General features: G+C 38.0%; 1 protein-coding gene across 1 annotated transcript; it reads right to left on the bottom strand.

Annotated features, from left to right (window-relative positions):
• On the bottom strand, positions 1-6,084 carry LOC105033489 (monocopper oxidase-like protein SKU5). Its single transcript, XM_010908320.4, has 9 exons — positions 5,713-6,084; positions 5,261-5,370; positions 4,839-5,109; positions 4,613-4,751; positions 3,361-3,727; positions 2,570-2,935; positions 2,406-2,484; positions 457-656; positions 1-347 (listed from the first exon to the last, which is right to left on the bottom strand). Exons 1-9 carry the CDS (start codon positions 5,851-5,853, stop codon positions 236-238), a joined length of 1,785 nt encoding a protein of 594 aa, XP_010906622.1. The 5' UTR covers positions 5,854-6,084; the 3' UTR covers positions 1-235.
• Positions 6,085-18,448: the final 12,364 nt, after the last annotated feature.

Genomic DNA, 18,448 nt, shown 5'->3' with positions numbered 1-18,448 from the left:
TTTCATAAATGATCAGTAGACAATTTTTAGATTGAATGAATGGTCAAAGCTAAAGAGTATGAAGATGACAAAATGACACACATCCCAAAAGCATGTCGAGAACACTGGAAAATTCATATTGACAAGAAAAGATCTGCACACCTAAAATCCTACACTCAAAGCTTTAAATCATGTCCTGTTCCTTAAAGGGGAGAAAAGAGCACCCGAACAACGATAATGTTTTCTGGTCAAATAATCACGCAAATATGGCAATTGAAGCCAAGAGTAGTATCAAGGTGAGCAGCTTGCTTCCAACATCTAGAATTGAAGAAGATGAAGTTTCACTTGAGCCATGAGGTTTCTGAGGCCTGAAATTATTAAAATTGAAGCAAACATCAATTGTGAAGAACAGAGAAAAAGAGAAAAAAGGACTTAGTTTGATCAAAAGAAAACATAACAAAGCTTTCAGTAACATACTTCTGCAAATTTTGGAGGACACCACAATAGAGAGCATTATCAGGTATAGGCGACTCAGTCTTGTCACTACTTTCGGGGTTGACCACCTTTATGTACACTTCCTGCCCAAGGTACCATGTATCAAGATTTTCAGCACGCACATTCCAAAAGCCCACATTATCTAGTGAGACCAAGACAGCAGTCCATGCTCCTGGGAAAACCTGAAATCAAAGTGCATAGAAATGTTACAAGGTAAACATTGTAGCTTGGCTAGAATTTTTTTTTTTTTTTTTCGGTAAAGAGGCTTGGCTAGAATTTGACATTATGTATCCAATCAGAATGGTCTTCTATCCAGGTATTGAGACAAGAAACGGGCAAAAGCTAACATGGACATGCAAAGGAGAACATCTTAGACAATCAAATAAGAATATCCATAAGACAACAAATACAGCATTTTGTGCTCTTTTTGAGGGTCCACTAACAATCATTTGTCTTTGATCAATAAATGGCTGGATATTTTCACTTTAGGACTATAATCACAACACATCATGCAGCCAGAGCAACATCATCCATTTCTACAAAAGACTGGAAGCTAAATTTTCGAATGTCACAGTTTTAGGGAAAATAGATATGACAGTTATTTTGGAAATGGTTGTTTTGATTTGTAGCATGTAGCTACGTAATATTGCTCAAATATTTGACAATATATTCAAAAAATCACTACAATGCAGATTGCTCGAGGCCATTTCAATCTGGATCATGGTTCAGAAGATCCAGACAATGAAGCTTAACACATTGCATACAACTACAAGAATTTATCAATATAAAAGGAAAGGTGGAATCATAAACTTCACAATAGTTGACCAGGATTTAAGGTCCACAGGAATTCAGATAAGAGAAAGTTATCTTCCTTGGTGGTTTCATTTCCACCTACTGCTCTCTCTCTCTCTCTCACACACACACACACATGTATGCATATGCACTTGTAATATTATTTGTATGTGTATAGGTTGACACAAACACACACACACACACATATATGCATATGTAACTTGGTGATTTCATATTCAAGTCTGGCATCATTTTAAGATTTCACAAACTAGTACCATGATTTCTATAAAATGTTTTAGAGGCCCAAATTGAACTGCATTGCTTTCTACAATACTTGCAAACTGAACATTCTGTAAAAAGAACACATGGATAGATGATGCGCATAGGTATGGAATTCAAGAAACAAATAAAGACAAAATAGATATGGTTTTAGTGATGAAGAATACTGCTGGTGGACATGGTTTTAATAATCAATGATACAGCTGGTGAACATGGTTTTAATGATCAAAAATACAACTGGAAAAGGTTAAAGATTCATAGAGGAAATAGATAATTACTTAAGAATAGCACTAGAATACCTCTAGGATTGGAAAGGAAAACAAAAGCTAGAAATTAACTGAAGTGCCATGCATTAGATGAAAAGTGATGAAGTACAATCTTTGCTAAGATATTAGCCATAAAATATAATTAAATGGTGGGCAGTACGCAAAAGAAAATATCTTGAAGAAAGATGTTTGTTGAACCATAAATGAAGCTTATCCAGAATGCTTTACATTGAAAAATAGAACAACATTTGGCTGTCGGATACTGTTATCACCATGCTATTAAAAAATAATCAAAAATTTTCTATTTACATTACATTAGAACATTAGAAAAAGGTAAAAAAAAAGAAAAAGGCATCACTCACAAGTCAGATTGTAACAGTAATTTTTCATGAGTATTTATGCCTACGATGTGAATAAAGGAAAATCAGAATTAAAAAAAGGAAAAAAAAATTCAAATATATCCACTGATTAAGGACGAAAGAGATGAGACATTTAATTTCAGTAGTGCAAAATAATTATCTAGAATACCAAACTCAAATACTTTATCTTTAAATAAAGAAACTATTGTATAGGCTATCCCATTTATAGGCAGACCTGTGTGGTACAGCGAGAGACACCATCCCATTTATTATACTGACTTCTGCTATCCTCAGTCCACTCCCCATAAGCCATTCTGTAATTAACAAGGGAAAAAACATCTAGTTCACATCCAAAAGTAGCATGAAGCTTATAATGCAAATGAAAGATGCTGTCCATACCCAACTACAAAAAATGCATATCCATCCATGTGGTATGTCTGAACTATAGTATCATTGTTCTGAAATATTATTTCCATGAAGCCCTTGTATGTGCCGTTGATTACAGATGCTGCAATTCGAGGTGGCCCATCAAGTGGCCTAGTAGGGAAATCAAGTGTATAAATTCCCTTCTTATCATACTCATCAGCAAGCCTCAATGGTGTAGCAGGGGGAGAATACGAAATTCCATTGAGAGTAGTCCGACGTTTTCCATCAATGACCACAGGTGGCTTGTTTCTTAATACATACACCTGGGTCACATTGATTGAACCATATCTAAAAGATCCCTGAGGGTTGGGGCGTGCAGCACCAGAAGACACATTTGTTCTGATAAATTAGAAAAGAACACTTATGATTAAATATATGGTGGATTCTATGTACCAAAGAAAAGGAGGTTATAAAAATGCAAGTCCTCAGACAGTACATAAACCTATTGTTTGTTGCAGAAATACGATATCAAACTCTTTTATTTACTTTATAAAGCATGCTGCAGCTAGTGAACGAAAAAGCATAGTGCTGGAAAGATCTTTTCCATATTTCAAGGACAAACCAGTGAAAACAGGTCATTTTACAAATTTCTTATTTAAGACAAGCCAAAACGTAATACTTCTTAGGAATAAACAAGCTCAGAACATAAATCCGGAAAAGCCAAATCCAGAACATATAAAAAAGAATGAAAGTACATGCATTTCACAAAGGAAAGGAACATCTTTTCTCCATATGTATAGGATACTCATAAATTGTGCACAAACCTGATAGATTGTGCCTGATTCATCGACCAGGTTTTATCATAAAAATCATTAGGACCATCTGGAAGAGGGCCAGATGCTTTGCCTTTGGAATTTGAATAGTGTAAAATGGCAACACCCGTGACTCTGGTCCAAAGTGACTCATTTACAAATCTGGCACTTGCCACAATGTAGTAGTCACTGCTTGCATTTTGATCCATTGTAACCAGGAACGAGTATGATTGTCCCACATGAATATCTAAGTTGGTATAATTCTGTTGCATTGTGTAAGTTCCTTCGGTCTCTACAAGAAGCAAGTTGTGATTTTGGATTCTTAAGTTCAAGCTCGTAGAGATGCCAACATTGTGGACACGGAAACGATATGTTTTGCCTGTTCCAGGGAAACAAGTTTGTTAGGTATTATAATGTTAATGTTATGCACAGAAATCTACCAATATCAACAATATTGATCATTTTTAGAAAATATCTGACGATGATTACTTGGAGAAGGAATTAGTAATATAAGACACCAAATATGATGTTGCATATGTTAATCTCATTCCAGAAGTTGCATTGACAAGGCAAGCCCACTTAAGCAAAAAAAAGAAAAAAAAAAAAGAAATAACAGCAATAAAATTCAGCAAAATATTAAGCCCTGCATGTGCTTGATGTCCAGGATATATGTGAGAGAAGGGGTTTGACCAAATAGTTACCCTATCCAGCGAGACAACTTTTTGCTTGACCATAACATTACTGCTTATTTTACACATACCACAATATCATGAAACAACATATAAGATACTAGATATTTATCTAACAGATAAATAATTTCGAGTGGCTATATAAATTCCTAAACAGCCTTCCTCCACATATATGTCACTGCATTATACAATTTATCAAAAATGCAGTGACTATATCTTATGTGTCTTGAATTTAGTAAGATAATGGATGTTAAATAAAATGCTATAGGAAACAAACTTCCATAACTCCATGTTTGCATCTAAATAAACCTCAAGATTCAGATATTTGACTTAAAAAACAAAATCAACTTGGCTTACAGACCATCTCTTAAACAGCAGCAGGAATACAAACATATAACCATGGAATAGGCATGCAATAGGAAGATTATCATCATGGATTCGAACCATCCATTTGATATTTGATGGAATCTTCATTTGATATCGACATAGAAAACAGAATCTCCATGGTGCTTGATACAGAATTAAAAAAGAAAAAGAATGCAAGACTGGAAAATTGTCAGCACATGAAAACTTACCAGGTTCAACATTGATAGTCTCATAGTCTATGCCAGCTGGAACAAGCGTAGTATTGTACCGATATGGCCCCTTCCCGTTCATCAGAACGCCATCAGGCATGCCAAGGTCCTTGCCATCATCAAGTGCCTTCCTTAAGGCCTACAAAACCCCACCAACCTCAGATCAGTCACGGATAAAACCTTCCCTACTCATACATTCGATAAAAGTTTTCAAATTTCCACCAACCGTGTGGTTCTTGTTGTACCAGTCCCCAATGAAGAGGGTGATGTCCCCATCAGGCTCCCCAAAGGGGACAGCGATAACAACCCGGTTATTCACAGTGATCCCACCATACCCTCCGGCCGCCCGCTGTAGGCCAAGGGAGGGGAAGTAGAAGAAGCTCCCGATCTGGTCCTTAACCTGGAATTGGTAGGTCCAGTTCCAGCCCGCCGGGATGGGGCAATTCGTTCCCAAAACCCCATCTTGCCAACAATTCTTCCTATGCTGAATCCCATCCCTGTCACATCATTTAAAAAAAAAAAAAAAAAGGATTTTTTCGCTAAAATTCCAACTTAAAAGTGCCTACCAGCCCAACAAAATCAATAAAAGGAAATAAGGAAAAGAAATACTCTAGCTTTGAAACGAATTGAATGGAAACAAAACAATACCAGGTAATGAGCAATGGCTCATCCAAGCTATTGAGCACATTAATGACAACGTTCCAGTTGGTGGTTACGTTGATGAGTGGGCCGGGGAATTGCTTGTTGATCGCTATCACCTAACACAGAGAACAGTTGCCGCCAGTTAGGGAGAAATAATAAGAAAAAATAACTAAGTGACGCAGCATGGGTGATCACTAATCAGTGAAGAAGTGACGAAAAAGGAAAGAAGGAATTGGTATAAATTATTGCTTTTACTCACTATCACCAGCCTAAGTTCTTGCCCAAAAAGAGGAGAATGAACACAAATATAGTCTTCAAACCACTAGTTTTTTCAGATCTAAAGAGGATCCCAGTACTAAGAATACAGGGAACTAGATATCTAATTAAAATGTAGCTCAGGAGAGATCCAACAGCCATAGATCGGAGAAGAAAGGAAGCATCTTGGTGGCGGCCTTTACCTGCTGCTCGACGCCGAGCGGGGAGGCAGTCTTGTAGGAGACGTCAAAGTTGTAGTAAGCGAAGGGATCTGCGGCCGAGCACCGCCCCACCAGCACCACCGCCCACACCAGCGCCGCCGCGACCGACCACCGCGCCACCATTTATCCTCGGAAATGCTATTCCAACACGGGGAAACGAGAATAACCGCACTTGTTCCAAGCCACTAAAACGCTGCTCTTCCTATACCTTCTCCTTCGTCTTCACATTAGACTGGGCGACTGCGAGCAGAGGAAGAGGGAGTAAAGACAGAGGAAGAGTGGAACCGAGGTGGGAAACGCGGATAGACAATGCGAAGAGGCGAAAAGGACAAGGCTTAGTATTCTCCCTCTCTCTCTCTCTCTCTCGCTCTTAGTGGGAGTGATGGTTGCCCTAATCTAGAGTGTCGTAAAAGATGGGAGAAGTCAAATAAATAAGCAATTAAATGTATAAATGGAAACTTGTTGGCCTTATATTTTTTTTCCTGTTTTAAGGAAAAATAATTAATAATGAGCCTTCGTATAATCCCACTGTAACCTGATACTAGCCGTTGGATTTTGAGTAGCTAGAGACATTATTTCCACCCAAAAAAAAAATAGAGATTACGAGGGCCAGTGTGGCGCCAGTGCGGCACTACTTTCAAGAGTTGACGGGATTTGCATTGTTATCAGGAACACGAAACATTTTGATCTGATGATGAAATGCTGCCACGTTTGATCTTTGATACGCGGTGAGAGGGATGGATACGGGGAGAAAAGTGTGGTGCGTTTTATTTTTCACAGCTGATCTATGACAGGGGAGTGGTGTGGGCCCCACGTGCTGGCTGTCGTCGTCGCGAAATCAAACGTTCCTTACGCGGTTGCAGCCGCGGGCCGACCACGCCACCGCAGTCCGCAGGGGTTGTGATACGGAACACAAAAAAAAAAAAAAAAACAGAGGTATCGTCATCGCTAACACCACGACAGACCGTTAGTCTGGAAGACGTGAAAGATTTGATGATGGGTTTCGTTACATTTAGAGCAGCCAACGGTGAGTAGATGCGACCGTTATATGTACGTTGAGGAAAGATAATGGTTTATGTACATGTTACGGTAGTTGATTGCATTGCCACGATGCACAAGATAGAGTATTTGTTTTATGATATGGTGGAATAATTTAGTTTGAAATTGAGAGTGCACATGCTCAAGTATAAAATATTAGTAGAATTGTTATGGAGTTGTTGCAATGATTTTATGCTGTTGGCGTGATTCATGTAGACAGTGATGGTTGATATTGATGGTATTGTAGCGATGTGCAAAATATTTATTTTATTAATATGATGTAATGTTTTAGTTGAAAAAAAATTATATATATTTGAATATAATGAAATAAAATAGAAATAAGATTGGACATTTTTACATAATTTTATATGTATATCCAATAAATTATATATTTATTGTATCAGATTAGATATTTTGTAAATATATATTTTGTACTCTAGTTTTTTTTTGTAAGGATGTTTTGTACTCTGGTTGAACCACAAAATTTTTCAAAAACTTTTAAATATACATGATTTTATAATAAAAAATTAGTTGATTTTTAGCAAAATCAATAACAAAGTAGATTTTTTTATACAATATTATTTTATCATACTTAGGCTATAAGTAGATCAGATTGAATTCAAGGATTAGACACAAATCCAAACTATCAATTTGTGGATCAAAGCCAGATACAGATTTTTAAAATTTGACCTGGACATGCAATTATTTTTCACGAGTTGAATTTATCTATAGACTATAAAATAACTTAAATATATAAATTACATATTTTTTATTAGTATTCATTTTTTTCTATACATTTTTTATTCTACTATATAACACCAATTTCGTTAATGTATTCGTGTATGAGGTGTATCTAACTATCTTTTCTTAGCTGATTTTCTTATGCCATATGTTTTCTTATTTCCTCTTTTTGTTTCACATTTTGTCTGCATGTTTTCTTGTAATTATGAATCACAAGTGCAAAACTTCAAATATTTTTTTTCTAGTAGTTATTATTTATATATACTTAAGATAACATATAATATATATGTGCATTGCACGTGCCATATCCTAGTAATTAACAACCAATAACATCTTTATATCTCGAGTGGTGGATGGCTCCAACGCTGTACAGGAAGCATGGCAGCATGGTAGGAATTAGATATAGCTTCAAAATGCCACAAAGACCTTCGCACTATATTTAACAGGGAATTGCTTCATCAGCGAGTGAATCTCTAATTACTTAGATTAGATAATTATAATAGAAATAATCCTAAATAAATTTCCTGACATCTCTTTCTAGAAAAGAAAAGAAAAATATATTATTTTATTGTGACAAACTATTTGAAGGCCTAATTCTCCAAATAACAACTCCAATGAGAGTGATGCTAACTTTCTAGCTTGGTAAAATTTCTTGGCGTTGATACAACAGACTAAAGTTTAAATCCTGCCCTCCATATCTTATATAGTTTCGATATAAAATTTACATGAATTTTTGTTCATAAAACAGCAACATTGTCTCCATTATAATGATAAATAACAATTTCAAAAGGGTCAGCCCTCAAAATAAAAAAGGGTCCATCAACCGTGGACATCGCATCAGATTAAAAAGTTATGGCATAAATTACGGGAGCAACATAAACAAAAGGGATGATTAGAAACAATGGTTGTGACAGCATAAAACACCAAGGAAGCATATCCATATCGTCAACACCTCGCTGGGATTGATGTCTCTGTCCACACGGTGACTCCCAAATGCTAGTAATATTTTCAAGTGTTGATTTCAACGTCTAGCTGTATCTAGCTCATGCCATGTGCTCCATGCATCCCCTTCGTGCTAGCTGTCTCGATGCGTCTCGAGTTCATGGCCCACTTATTAGGTGTATGTGATCAAAGTAATCGAACGTTCTGCAACGATCCACGTATGTGTTATGAGGCGAAGCTTTCAAATTAAACGTGAGCTGCACCACCGCCTATGGGACCAGCAAAATTATGCTGTCATGCTTGCCTTTCAAAACACATGATGGTCATTCATGTATTATTTTTGCTTAGATGAACGTTTGAGACATTTGGAGATGGACTTACAAAACATGTGCTCATGGCACAACGTTAGCGCATACCCTTACGAAAGGGAGTCCAGATCTTCTTTGATAGGTTCAAACATTAAATCCAATCACCCACCATCCATGCAATAGTGGGAGATCTAGAAAGGATGCATATATATATAGATATATACACATGTACACACACATGCATGCATATATTTATATACATATACACATATACACAATGGCAAAAGCAAGAGAGAAAATATGAGGTCAATTGACCCCACAAAAGAAATTGATCCATATATTTATATATTAAACTACTAGTCGAAAAAATTATGAAAATAGTCAAAATTGACCCTACAATATGAGAAAAAGTCAAAATTAACTCTACTAATTTTATGAATTGGCTCCATATCTCATATAAAATTTTAAAAAAAAATTAGGATAAAAAAGATTACATCAAAAGAGTAATTATGACACATATTTTCTTTCTTTTTAGTGGCTCATACATCCTACCTCTCTTTTTCTCTCACACCACTTTGACATCTCTCCCTCTCTCTCTTTTTCTTTCTCTTTCTTTATTAATTAGTTCTTTATTTATCTTTTAATACCCCATCCTAATCACATCCATCTATCTTTTATATTTAAACCCCACATCAATTTATTTTATATATCTTAAAATGATCACATCAATTTATTTTTATTATAGAAGATATCTAAGATATTACATATTATCATTTTTTATATATTTTATTATTTTTAAAAAATAATATTTTATTATTATTTTCTTTCTTCTTTTTTCAGCGACTGTTCCATTTCTTTTATTATATTGACTCCATAAAGTAAAAATTCTGGATCCGCCGCTATATATACACATGCACACATACATATATGTCACATCGCCTCATAAAACCGCATACTAATAGCCCATGCATGGGCAACAATCAGTGATTGAATTGGACCCTCCAATGCGAACATAATCTGGAGGGAATCCAAACCCTTGAAGGAGCAATAAATCTTCATAAATTATATGTTCATGTTGGATGAGGTTTCTTCTTTCGGGCATGGATCTTTTCATGACCATGAAAATGGGACATCATCGTGCTCACCTAGTCAATAGCTTCCATCGTGGGGCATGGGTGTCGGCATGAGTTGTCTGCGACCTTAGGTGAGCTATCATTTAATTTGGTGCCAACCATTGCATTATGTGTGGCCCTAAGCAGTGTCTATTGCTTCTTTCCACTGAAAGCAGCCACAGGTACATGACCTTGCACAAGATTTTTACAAACGCCCACCCCCCAAACCCAACCTATTCAGAACACCTAGTTGTGAAAAACACTAATTCCAAGTCAACAATCAAATAATATGCCAGATCAATGAAGTTAATATGAGAATAAGATTGATTAGACAACAATAAGCTCGGGGTTTTAGAAAAAGGGATATAAAACTTTTAGTAAAAGCAATTAATTAGCAAAAGCAAGAAGTAAAATGCCCAAAAAAACTAGTGATAAAACTCATAAGAAAATAATTGAGATGAAATACTACGGTCCCAATCCTATGAGAGATATTTCATTATTTGGGGAGGGAGGGAGGGGGAGAGAGAGAGAGAGAGAGGGACATAAGATATACGACTAGTATATCTGGTAGATATTGCTCAATTTTACTGCAAAAGATTGTAGTTAGAAAATAGATGAAGTGTATGAGAGAAATCTAAATAGTCATCTGTTGATCACTTTTATCTCTTTTACTCTTTAGAAATTGTCCAAATGGATCGAAATCATCCTTATCTGACTGTTCTAATTTGTTACATCAATTGCCCAACTGGATGATGAAGCATATATAGATTTGGCTGAAAATAGAACTACATTGTCATTCTCACATACCTCTTCCATGTGGTCAGCTAATTTAGGAGTGATTTTCTTTCACTATTATCAAAGAATCATAACAAAATGAATTGCATTCTTTCTTTGAAATATCTTTATATCTTTACAATTTTTTCTAATAATAGATCATTATAAATATGCTTTCTTTAAAACTAAGTTTCTTATTAATCTAAACCATGTATATGGTTATTGCCAAAAAAAACCTATCGTACACAGTTCAAACAGACGCAAAAAGAAAAAAAAAAAAGGAGAGAGAGAGAGACAGTAGAATGATTAGAAGGTTATGAGCTTTGGAATCCAAACCTCCCACCCTCATCCCCTGTCGGAAGAAAAAAAAAAAAAAACCACCTTTGATGCGATGACTTTTCTATTCTCATACATGAAGTGAAAAACTTAATAACTCTTTATATCTTTTGGTTGGTATTCTATGGTAAATAATTTTTTGAAATGAATAATACAAGATATTGGTCTTCATTGTATAGACTAGGGATAGTTATAATGTCTCAAGCATATATGATCTTCATTTAAAGGAGAAACAAATATATTTATTAAGGTGATAAGGATAGACATTGATATCCTCTAAAAACATTTCAAGCTCCACGCCCTCTTGCTTGTAAAGGGCTATCCTGTTGTTTAGCCGTATGTCCCTTGCAAATGAAAAATGCTGAGCTATGAGATGTGTATGATCAGGTCTAAACTGATCAAGGCTTGTCCAAGAGAGTAGAGGCGTTGTGACCCATCACAATTTATTACATTGAATACTGATTGCGAGCCACCTAAACTCGTTCCAGCGATTTCATGTTCATTCCTTGCTTAGTGCCTATGTATGTGTTGTGGGCAGGCTGCGGGAGGATCTTCCTTAAAAATTTTACATCGGACAAACTCTGTAATATCATGTGCTTAAGTGGAATACGAGCACGTATTCTCTCACGAGGCGCCTTTTTCTCCGCCTGGAACGAAGGGCCAAAACCGTGACTCCGGGAGTTCTCACCGGGCTAGTAGCGCCTGGGCCCCTGGGGAGAGCGGACAATACCTCGTGAGGTCCGAGACGGCCGCTCCGACGACCATGTTGACACATGCACACTAACAGTGGTACGCCAGGAAGGGGCCACTCGTCTCCTATTCCGCACATGACCCTTCTAGAGTGGAGAGTATATTGTGGGCAGGTCGTGGGGGGACCTCCCTTAAAAGTCCCACATCGGACAAACTCTGTAGTGTCATATGCTTAAATGGGATACGAGCACGCATTCCCTCACGAGGCGTCTTTTCCTCCGTCTGGAGTCGAGGGACAAAATCGTGACTCCGGGGGTTCTCATCGGATCAGTAGCGTCTGGACTCCTGGAAAGAGTGGATAATATTTTGTGGAGTCTGAGACGGCCGCTCCGACGATTATTTTGATACGTGCAGATCAATAATATGTAAAAAAGAAGAAGAAGAAGAAGAAGAAGAAAGAAAGAAAAGAGGAGGAGGAGGAGAGGAGGAGGAGGAGGAGGAAAAGAAGATAAAACTGTAGAAAACAAAGACTTGCTTTGTGAAAAAAACAAGCCAACGCGGACGTAGACTCGCACTGCTGCCTGGATTCATCTCTCAGCTGGCGCTCGATGTGGGGTCCATCTTTCTTCTTTCATCTCAATACATCACCAACAATAAAAGAAAGCTGCTTGCTGTCCCGGATGGAACAGCCGTTGACGAATCGCCGCATGGTTCCCGCGGCACCGGATTTAAAAAAAACCAACGGCGGTTGCTAGAGAAACACCCCGCCTTTTGTTTTCGCGCGCTTATGAGTGGCTCACCCCTGACACGGGGTCAGTACGTCAATAAGAATAGAAATAAAGCTTTGTCCGGTCGCTCTCTTTTTTCTCACCTATTTTGATGCGTCCCTCTCTGTCCTCGGGTGCTTTTCATCGGCACCTTCTCTGCCTTCTACTCGCCTCCTCATTGGGGCCTTTCTTCATATAGTTGGCAGGGAAGAAGGTGGAAGAGGAGGTGGAGGGGCGGTTTTCCATTCCTCAGACGGCTGGCTGCCAATCGGCCATGGCGGATGGCCACCGCCCAAGCTGAAATGTAAGAAAGAAAGGCAACAAAAAAAAAAAGCTTCCCATCATCGATGCTACGAATTATTAAAAAAAGTATCGACTCCCCGCGTGAGACGGCGAGATTACGTACGCCCGCCTGTTCCGGCCTCGACGCGTGATCCAAGTACGAATAGTTTGAATTCTCGAGGGCAGAATTGTCATGTAAAAGTTTCAACGGTCCTCTTTCTTTAAATTTAAACTGACCGTTTCAACGGGTACATGAAATGGGACAAATTTGTGCCGAAGTTTAGGAAAATCAGGGGCCCACTTTTTGCTCCAATTGCGGATGGTTGGTGGGAATAGGTGGGGAGTTGGGGGGGGGGGGGAGGGGGAACTTGAGAGCAAGTATAAAGGAGCCGACAGTAGACAGCAGTTAATGCATTTGAGCGTGACCCAACTCAAAACTTTTTCTCTGTCTCCCATGTCCTTTTGTGTCTTTTCCTTCCGAGTGTCTTGTGATTTGATTGCAGTGAGCCCAAAGGCAACCCCTTTCCCACCTGGGTTTGGCGTACTACATGCTGTGGGGGTGGCAATTGGATCAAATTGGACTAAATATGGATCAGACCGGAAGTAAGGTCCAAAACCTATCTATCTAAATCTGGCCTGTTCTTTTTTTTGGTAAAAAGAGGTCATTAGCTTAATAAAGAAAAATGCAGCATTGTACAATATAAGAAAGAGAACAATGCTGAAGCGAAACAAACAGAGGCGATCATAGTTGTATTTCACAAACCAAAACAAAGTAAACTAAAAGTTGAGCTCCAAAATGTGGACTTGGAAAAGAAGCGTAGCCGTATATGTAGAAACAGCAGATCCTAAAAAGGGTGCACAATGACTACTGCCAAAATAAACAGCTGAAGTGCAGACTGGAGAACACCAACAATGAAAGAAGCACAATGAAAGACAAGGTATCCAATCCTTAAGGATGAGGAGGAAGGTCCTAATTACACGATATGCTGTCCAGATTTTTTTTAGCCCCAATATCATATGGAGTACTATTATGAAGGTTAGATATGGATCGTGGTTGTCAGTGGAGAGATCCGATCTAACTAAAGTACCTCCTTCTTGTAGAGAGAGATTTGCGCTCATACCTTTGATGTCATCCTCCAGTTGGGATGGCTAATGAGGAATGGTTACTCAGTGAGCATTATGCATGATCTGTGGGTTGGAAATCTGCTCTTAAATCAATGACCGATCTTTATTAATTCTGAGGTAACTGACTCCATGAGAATTGCGGATCTCCTCTTTGCTAACAGTAGGGGGTGGAATCGAGCAACTGTATCCCATTTATTTGGAGAGCAGTTGGGGGAGTAGATGTCAGCCCCTGCGATTCTTCTTTACTACAGACAGGATGTTAGGGTTTGGAGATATTTCTATACATTAAGAATCATAACGGCTGATCTCTACCGATACTACAGGAGAGAACCGATCAGGCGCAAAGATACTGGATGGGTCTGGAGGATCGGGGCTCATCCAAAGGTGAGCCTTTTTCTCTGGAAGGTGGCTTAGGATCGGCTCCCGATCAGATCTCTTTTGAGAGCTAGAGGCATAGATATTCAACTAGCCTGCCTTTGTTGTGACCTAGAGGAGGAGACCTGAAGCATATTCTATTTTGGTGCCCAAGAGTGAGGCTGTTTGGTCCTTGGAGGGATGCATCTGCAAATTGTTTAGACGAAAGACTTGACCCAAGCCTTTCTGAAGTTATTGGAGCGTAGCACTGGTGGCGACACGTCTAGAGCTGTGGATATCTGCATAGCTTATATGGTCCTCCACATTTGACTGGCTAGGAATAGCCTAGTATTCGATTTCTGGCAATGCTTGGCAAGGTTCATCCTAGAGAGAGCATTGACCATGGCAACATGATTGACCGATGAGACTTACATATCCCTTGAGATCTAGGGTTTCCACTCTGCTCACATAGCAACTCATTGGACATCTATTTCTCGAGATCCCCCTCCTCTTCGTACTTGAAAGTCAACTTTGATAGGAGTGTCAGAGGTAGATATGGTGGGGCTAGATTTGTGATCCATGGATCTGATTTAAAATTGGTGATGGTCAGGGGGAATCATATATTTGACCCTACGGTACATGGTATGAAGCTCTGCATGGCTTGGGCAAGGATTATGGGCGAACATTGGGGCCTGGCCAGCTTATTATTAATGGCAGCTCCACCACTGTGGTGGCCTAGCTACAGAGCTATGTTTGAGGAGAAGCCACTCATCCCCTTCTATATGATTATTACAATTTTGTTGGAGGGATGCTTTGCTCTGACTATCAGATATATCTTCCGAGAGGCAAATACCACAGTAGACTGGATGGCAGCCTATGTTGCTGAGCATTGGGATTAAGTTCTTGGGATCAGGATGAGGATGGCTTTTGGGCCACTTCAGGATCTTTTATTTTCTGATTCTTTTGGTTGTATCCCTACAAAAATTGTTTAAATGAACCATCTTATCGAAAAAAAGAACCATAATATAGATATATAGGTAACTTTCAAACAAATAAAACACCAGTTTCACTAGATGGCCATGGCCAACTAGTAGCATAACCCAGCACATCAGAATCAATGTTATTAGGAGATATCAAGTATGAGATTGGATAGCTAGATGCATGATGAATTATTAATAACAGAACACTTATGTTGTTCTCAAATGACACCCCATAATGTTGATAAACCTGGGCTATCTATTAAATAGATCAAAGATATAAATATGAATGTGAGTATTTTATTAAACATGTAACTTGAGTTGATTTAATAATTTGAATCAAATTAAATAGGTTAAACGGTTAAACATTATCCCCCTAACATTTGGGGAGATTTGAAAATGCTATGCTCACCATCGAGAAAGAGGATAGGGTTAAGCAACAGAGGCCTCTTTTTGTTGCTGAAGGAAGAAGATAGAGATGGAAAAATCACAGTAAACAACATGGCTCATGGTTGTGTGAAACTTAATAAATGTTAGTCATTAATTTGAATCTTAAGTGATAAAGCACCTAACACATAACATTAACTTGACTCAACCACCGCAGACCAAGCTCTTGACCTCTTGGTCACCTAATTTATATAATTTTAACTAGTACCATACTCATTTACCCCATGTAAATGGTAGGAATTTGGATATGTGGTAGGTAAAAGAAGCTATTAAATTTGAATAAATAACTCTCTAATTGGAATTTAGTAACCCCACATCTAATTGAATGAAACCTAGAATTACAAAATTGTAGAAAGCTTGTTCGAAGTGGCTAATTTGTACTTATGGTAGAATTATTAGTGGACTAGCAGCGGTGACATAGGTTAGGTTCCAGCCCTCACCAAATCAAATGTATCTCAATTACAGAAGTTTTCTTAAAAAAGATTGTGAGGGGTGTTTGGTTGGAGGAAAGTTGGGGCTTAGAATGGAAATAGAAATGGCTGACTTCTACTCCAACCATTTGTTAGAAGAGAGTCCCATTATGATTCCGATTCCAGAACAGAATAGAAATAATCCAATCTTTTTAAATCCAATCTTGACTCTCTTTTAAAGATTCAAATCTCCATTTCGATTTCAATTCCAATTATGAACCAAACGCTTTAGAACATATGGCTATTCTAATTCTCATTTCAATCCAATCCGATTCCATTTGCGCACCAAATACCCCCATAAAGGATTTGAACTCTTCTTATCTAATGCTAAACATGCTCATGGGAATTATGGGATCTCTCTTTTTATTTCTTATTGAGACCGCCAATGGATCCAGATAGCCACAATTAGTGGGGTATAAGCTATACATAGTGAGGGATGTAGTTCATGTTCTTCATACAATAGAAAATGATTCTATTCGAGGGATGATGCAATGCACTTTGAGATTCAACTGATCTTTATGGTTCAAGTAAAATGTTTGCGAGGTATATCAGAAACCAATCTTTTCTCGTGGATAAATCTCCAAGTCAATTGCGTATTAGATCTCACTCCAGTAATGGATATATTTTGTTTCAATTATAAATAGTGAACCATATCCTATAAAAACTATGTACAATGATCTTCTCTAGTTTGATGGCCGAATCTTGATGGCCCAATTCCACCATCACAACCACTGGTATATTGCGGGATGGTCCTTGATACATTAAGGCCCATGCTATATATGGTATAGTGCTTTTAGAGATATCAATGTGTATCCTACCTAGTGGGTACCCATCCCTACTTGACAGGTATAGTCAGGTTTTTTTTTTCCTGAAAAATCCACCACAGATCGGGTTAGCATCTTGATTTTGAAAATCCACAGTGGGTAGGGTCGGATTGTGGATTTATCCCTAAACCTTACCCTATCCGACCCGCTATGTATATATATTTACTAAAATACTCCCATCATGATAGCATATTTACAAATATATATATACACACACTAAATCTGTTAGGGATTTAGGATTTCTTTTGCTATAGTATGTATCTGTTTGCATTGTACCAATTGATGGTTGAAATAAATTTTAGAACTTGTTTGATTTAAAATAGATGTGAAATTTGATAAATTTGAAATAGATTTGATTTGATGGTGTTTGCATTGTATATTTGCTTTAGTAGATTTTGAGTAAAGTAGAGTACTACTCACCACCCATATAGATATAGTATGGTTTTAAAATCACTATCCGTCATGATGGATAGGATCGGATGGTGGGTGGGAGGATAGGAGGATGGATAGAATATGGATTTAGCAAAATCGATACCCTATCCTACCCATTAACATCCCTAAGTGCTCTTGCAATTCATGAAGCCTGATGCATCATGGGCTGTCGCACAATACATGGACAGCCACAATGATGCAACCAGATGGCCAGATTTAGCCGGTGTAACTTGTGAGGATCCGGACTTATAGTGAATCCCAACTGCATCACACGATCAACCTTTCTTAAATCTCTGGGTCACTAGAGAGAGAGAGAGAGCCATGTGGTTCCCTGAAACAATTTTTTTATTTTTTTAAAAAAAGAAAGGCCTGATGGAAGAATGCACATGGGATGAGAACCGTGGACGCACCCCGTTCTTCCAAACCTTCGCCGGCCTGTCGACCGTTGAAGCTTGCATTTAGCCGGAGGTCTAATGCACCAACAGCATGAGGGCATGGGTCAAGTCAACATTGTGCAGGGGCTTCCATTACTTTGCGCAACGTCCAGATTGGGAGGGTTGTGCCGGACTAGGGTTGTATCTTTCGGGCGAAAGAAGGATTCATCTTTCTTTGTAGGAATCTACCGTTGAATCGTACCTTTTTAAGATCTATCCATGGATAAATTAGATGACCTGGATTGCTTTGAAATACATAGATGGTACAATGCAATGGTTCGCATTGCAAAAGAAGAACATGCATTTTTTTCGTGCATAAGATATGAGCCGACATTAATAAGAAAAATTAGGTAAAACTACGTGCTATAATGTTAATGTTTTGAGAATTTTTTTTTATTTATGCAATTTATATTTGTGCCATCCCTTCAAATTAATTTATATCTTTTGAATGAATTATTTTATTTTCTAGAAAAGAAGAAGAATTGGCGCATGCAACCAAAATAGGAGTGCAACCATATCCTCAAATTCTTAGACGCAAAGGATTATAATTGTTGGTGTGATCTGGGCAGCAGATTTTGTTAAGGTAGATATTTCCACATTATGAGGATTGTGCATTCTCAAAGGTTGGAACTTTAATAGTTACAACACTGATGGGCATCCCTCTC

The sequence above is a fragment of the Elaeis guineensis genome, chromosome 12, assembly GCF_000442705.2.
Source record: "Elaeis guineensis isolate ETL-2024a chromosome 12, EG11, whole genome shotgun sequence".
NCBI lineage: Eukaryota > Viridiplantae > Streptophyta > Magnoliopsida > Arecales > Arecaceae > Elaeis > Elaeis guineensis.
This window is presented reverse-complemented; position numbering and strand designations above follow the sequence as displayed.

Coding starts and splice junctions, on each gene's coding strand:
- LOC105033489 (XM_010908320.4), bottom strand. CDS start 5,853: ATGGTGGCGCGGTGGTCGGTCGCGGCGGCGCTGGTGTGGGCGGTGGTG. Junction 5,371..5,712: donor CGCTCGGCGTCGAGCAGCAG/GTAAAGGCCGCC, acceptor TCTCTGTGTTAG/GTGATAGCGATCAACAAGCA. Junction 2,485..2,569: donor TATGCATTTTTTGTAGTTGG/GTATGGACAGCA, acceptor TGTTAATTACAG/AATGGCTTATGGGGAGTGGA.